Consider the following 5,642-nt stretch of genomic DNA (forward strand, 5'->3'; position numbering starts at 1 on the left):
CTGCTTTAGCCTGGTGAGGTGGAGCCTCAGGGCACTGTACAAATAGCTTGAAACTGCTTGAAGGGGGGTTTCAGAGATGATGGAGCATTCTTGGTAGTTGGAAGAGAAGGAAATCTCAACAAAGTGCATCTTGGAAGGTTCAGACTGCATTTGAAGAAGAAGCTATCTCACTCAAATGTGGCATTATGGTGCAAGAGATCACCCTGAGGGAGTCAGGAACAGCCCATGGCTTTGTCTTTCAAGGAACAGGCGGTGAGGGTGGAGAGACATCAGTGAAGGTGTGGAAATGCTGAGGTAGGAGCTAGGTGGGAAAGCATGATGGGTGTCTGCAGCCTGGAGGGAAAGAGGTGCAGGCATGGGACAGTGTAGGACAGCCTGCAGTCGAGATGGCCAAGGGCTCTGGCAAGACTAAAAGGCCCAACAGGACCAAGTTCTTTCTCCCCTTGGCTATGGCAGTTGCCTCTCCCACTGAGGCCTAACAAAAAAAAATTATTTTGAGGCTTTGATCTTCATTTACTCTTCACCATTGCTTGGGGAAGCCGGGAGGTGTTGTGCAGTTTTCCTACACTTGGCATTGCTCACCCTCACACCCCACTGCCCCCAGGAAGAGCCCTGAGCCACACATGAGGGGCAGCATCTCCTTCCCAGGGCCTGAGGGTCAGGGCTTGGCCTTTCTGCTTCATAAAACAAAGCAAGGGGTTTCTCAGCATTACAGCCACCTGCAGGGTGCCTTTGCCTACCTGCAATCACAGCCTCAATTATCTGCTCTAACGAGTCCCTGGAGAGGCTTTGTCAGTAGTGGCCCTCAGTGGGGCCAATCAGTGCTTCAAGGTACTTTGAGCTTTGCTGCTGACTTTGACTTCTTGAGTACTTTGCTCAGTCTCCTCTCAGTATCTGAGGTTCATGGACTCAGGCCCAAATACACCATGGGGCTCATTAAAATAAAGGAAACCCTAACGAGCTATTTCTCTTCCTTTAGTTTTCTTCAAGTCTTCAGGACTTGTACAGCTCATTGGAGTCATTTCACAGTGTAGTTAAGCAGGAAGATTTCAAAGAGGATCTAGTAAAAATTATTTTTTATTTTAACGGTTATTTTTATTGACATTTCAGATTAGAGAAGAGGTGATAGAAGCCTTCTGCAATTGATATTGATCCAGAGGGTCTCCTCAGGAGCTCTGCACAGGTAGCAGAAGCAGCCCCTTGAGGTCTGGCACTGTCTGGACAACCTTGCTCCTCACCTCCCCAGCCTCACCATTTCTGTCATTGGCCAGCTGGGATTTACATCCCTTTTCCTTACATCCGACTTCTCCACTGCAGTCTGCAGCGGGAGGTTACAGCTCCATTGCACCATCTCCCACCTGCTCTCCTTAGAGAACTGTTGCACACAGGCATAGAAGTTTTCCTATTTGCAAGAAAAAAAAAAAAAAAGTGAAGCATGATCAAGTATTATAAACAATAAAGCACACTCCTCAACCTTCTACAGCCTTTTGACAATTGATAATTTAATGAGAAGTGTTTTAGCTACATAGATACAAAAAGGTAGATATAAACATAATGAAAGATTTGGCTAAAGAGACAATTAGACTATTGAGAGACAGGCAAGGTTTGAGTCCCTGAAGCTCAAAGCAGCAGCACAGGTGAGAGGTGTCTGAATGAATAAAGAGTAATGGAAGGAGAAAACTGCAGTTCTGGGCCCCACAATTTCAGAAGGGTGTTAAAGTCCTTGAATGAATCCAGAGGGGGCAACAAAAACGCTGAAAGGGCTGGAAGGAATGTCCTGTGAGGAGCAGCTGAGGACTTGGTGTTTGTCTAGTTTGGAGAAAAGGATGTTTAGGGGTGACCTCATGGCTCTGTGCAGCTTCCTGAGGAGGGGATGTGGAGATGGAGGTGCTGAGCTCTTGTCATGGTATCCAGTGACAGTACGTGTGGGAACGTTCAAAGCTGCATCAGGGAGGTACAAACTTGGCATCAGGAAACATTTCTTTACCAAGAGGGCAGTGGAGCACTGCAACAGGCTTCCTAGAGAGGTGGTCGACACCCCAAGCCTGTCAGTGTATAAGAGGCAATTGGACAATGCCCTTAATAACAGGATTTATCATCAGACCTGAAGTGGTCAGGTATTTGGAGTAGATGGTCATTGCAGGTCCCTTCCAACTATTCTATTCTATTCTATTCTATTCTATTCTATTCTATTCTATTCTATTCTATTCTATTCTATTCTATTCTATTCTATTCTATTCTATTCTATTCTATTCTATTCTATTCTATTCTATTCTATCCTATATTCCTGTACAAGGTGGATCCCTCCAGCAGCTGGTCTCGGACACTCACTCTCCTCAGCAGCTGCCCCTGGATACCAGCCTCCCCAGTTGCAGGCACCTGGACATACAAGCCCTCGAGGCCGCAGCCCCGTTCCAGATGCTGGCACAGACCACCCCAGTCACACACAGACTCTTAAGTTCACTCACTCCAGTCTCTCAGTTGCTGGCACTGATGACATATGGGCTGTCTGACCCCCTGCTCCTGCTCCAGTTGCTGCACTCACACCCCCATGCTCACATGTTCACACAGAAGAGAGATTCCCTCACACAGGAAAGAGTTAGAAATTAAGTTTAATGAAAAGACAGGACAGGCTGCCCTTGTTGGGGTCTTCCCTTAAACATCCCATAATAAGCCCTGTTCAATCCAAAAATGCTCTTCCCCTGCATCCCATCATGTGTCCCACACCCCTAGGCAACAATCCCCTCAGTCCAAATGCTGACCCAGAGCTGCTCTCAGTGGCCCATCCTGACGGGTTTCACCCCTGGACAAGGGGGCTGGTGGCTGTCCCAGGGCAGCCCTGGAAGGAGCTGGGACAAGACGTTCATTCCTCAGGAGCCTGTAAATTGGGATCCCACCTGCCCCTGTGCCTTGGGGCTCTTCTCGGTTTGTGGAGATGGGCTCCTGATGAGCTGGTGGCTCTGCTGTGATGGGCCTGGGAGCAGCTGGGGCAGGGTGTTAACTGAGTTACTCCTCCTGCCATTGTTGGTGCCGCCTTTGTGTGTGCAGATGAGCTGCTTCTCACTTCACCTGACACAGTCCAACAAGACTGAAATCTCCTGAGGCATCTGTATTTGGAGGTGACACACCTGTGCACTGGTGCTATTTAACAGATGAGAGCAGATCACTGGAACTGCTGTCCAGAAATGCACCGTGATTAGGGGAAAAGCTGTAGTGTCGCACGGGCAATGGCTTCGTTCAGGGCCAGGATCACCGTCTTGTTTCTAAGTCTGTAGATGAGCGGATTTAAGAATGGGTACAGGACAGTGTTCAGCAAAGCTACAGGTCTGTTTGTCTCCAAGGAAACATCTTCTGAAGGTCGCACGTAGAGAGCAATGCAGCTCCCATATGCAATGGCCAAGGTGGTGAGATGGGAAGAACACGTAGGAAAAGCTTTTTTCCTCGCAGAGGCTGCTGGAAGGTGTAGAATACAGAAAAGGATGCGCATGTAAAATGCCAGAGTTAAACAAGGAAGCCAGTCGGCCAACTGATATTAAACCAGAGTCTATTTTCCACAGCAGGCTGCTGTCAGAGCAGGACAGTTTGAATAAGGGGCAGTTGTCACAAAGGAAATGGTGGATCTTGTTGGAGCCACAGCAAGTCAGCTGGTAGAGGAGTACCAGACGGTAACTCGAGAGTGTGATGCCCATGACCCAGCAGCAGGAGCCAGGTGGATGCAGAGCTGAGGCTTCATGATGGCGGCGTAACACAAAGGCTGGCAGAGAGCAACACAGCGGTCAAAGGACATGACAGCAAGGAGAACCAACTCTGTACAGTCCAGGGCAAAATAGAAATAGGATTGGGCAAAGCACCTCCTTTGCTGCTGCTGCTGGATCTGTTCCGTGATGTTTCCAGGAATAGAGGGGATGCTGATAGGCTGCTAGTTCCCAGGGTCCTCCTTTCTACCTTTCTAAAAAATGGGTGCAATGGTTCACTTTTTCCAGGCACCAGAGATTTTCCCTGACTGCCAAAACTTTTCAAATATCCTGGAGAGTGGCTTCGCAACTAGATCAGCCATTTCCCTCAGGACTCTGGGATAGAGCTCATCATGTCCCACAAACTTATGTATGTTCAATTCCCCAGGTGGTCCTGAACCTGATCTTCTCTTACAGTGGGAGGGACTTTGCTCCAGTCCTCTGACAGGGAGGGATTTTTCTCCTGAGTTCCTGCCTTGTGGTCCATCCACTCGAGAGGTGTGGGAAGAGATGCTGCCAGAGAAGACTTAGAAAGTAATGTTGTTGAGTACCTCAGACTTCTCCCTGTCCACTGTTACTAGTTTCACAGTTTTGCTAATCAGGTGGATGCAGTTGTTTTGATCTTCCTTTTCAGGCTGATGTACCTGTAGAAGCCCTTTTTCTTATTCTTTGCATCCTTTGCCAAGTTCAGCTCCAGCTGTGTCTTGACCTTCCTGACCCCATCCCTACACAACCCAGCAGCGTCTCTCTACTCATCCCAGGGTACCTGTCCCTGCTGCCACTGCCTGTGCATTTCCTTCTTGCCCTTTACTTTGACCAGCAGGTCTCCACTCAGCCATGCTGGTCTCTTGCCTTCCTTTCCTGATTTCTTACACCTGGGGATCAATAGAGGTTATTCTTCCCCCCAGTGAAGGACTGGCCACTTCTCCTTCTAAAACTTAACCTTTCTCTTGGCCAAAACCCAGAGTTTCTCAAAGGCCTCCTGGACTGAAGCTCCATTTTTCTGGCTGTCAATGTTTGTGTGCAGGTGGCTCACCCTGATTGTGGTGAGCCATCAACACAAGATCACAGGATAAGAAACTGCAGGACACCACAGCTAATAAAAGGAATTGCTGGGTTTGTACTGACCAAGGGAGGAATCAACATGACAACACTCTTAGAAACACTCTAGGAGGGCAGGAAGCCAGCAAAGCCAGGGGCAGTGGGGAAAGAGCAGAGTTGGGCTGTTTGTAGAGGAATGTATGAGGGTGATCAAAGAGAAGAACTTGGGAGGGAAAAGGAAGAAAAAGAAAAGCAAAGGTTAAGCTCAGACATGATGATGCCTGCATCAGAGTTTCCCTGACGAGCAGCCCTGTGTCAGTGACTTCAGGGGGACAGAAAGCCACATCTGATCACTCCAAGCTTATGTCTCCTCCCTTCCATGGTCATGGGGAACGTGAGCGCTCTCTGTGTCATCATCAAGGGAAGAGCTGTGGTGGAAGGAAATGCACCATCACTCATCCTGGACGGGACCTCAGGAGGTCTGTAGGCCAAGCACAACGACTGTCAGTGGAGAAAGGAGAAACGAGGTTTGGGCTGTTTGTATGCTGGGCTGTGGGAGTGGGAAACATCGGCCTCTATAGACACGTGTCCAGTAGTGATCTCTCCAGGAGCTGATCTTAGGCTCTGCACCTGTCCAAGAGCTGGTCCTGGGATCAGCACACACACACCAATGTCTCTCTCCAGCACAGTCACAGAACCACTGAGGCTGGAAGGCAGCCAGCTTCCACCTTCTCTGTGTTGCCTCCTCATGCTTCATTTTTGTCAGGACCTTCATTCTCATCCAAAGCAGACGCCTGCCATGTTGCTTGACTTCCTGCATCTATGGATGGACTTTTCTGCAGCTTGAAGAGGAGACCCTTGACCATC

General features: G+C 48.9%; 1 protein-coding gene across 1 annotated transcript; it reads right to left on the reverse strand.

The window, feature by feature from the left end:
• Positions 1-3,196: 3,196 nt before the first annotated feature.
• LOC141917115 (olfactory receptor 6E1-like) lies at positions 3,197-4,221 on the reverse strand. Its single transcript, XM_074810207.1, is given in 4 exon segments — positions 3,197-3,509; positions 3,511-3,697; positions 3,700-3,874; positions 4,150-4,221. Coding segments are annotated over 4 exon segments (747 nt in total).
• Between the last annotated feature and the right edge of the window lie 1,421 nt (positions 4,222-5,642).

The sequence above is a fragment of the Strix aluco genome, chromosome 34 (genome assembly GCF_031877795.1).
Source record: "Strix aluco isolate bStrAlu1 chromosome 34, bStrAlu1.hap1, whole genome shotgun sequence".
Lineage (NCBI taxonomy): Eukaryota > Metazoa > Chordata > Aves > Strigiformes > Strigidae > Strix > Strix aluco.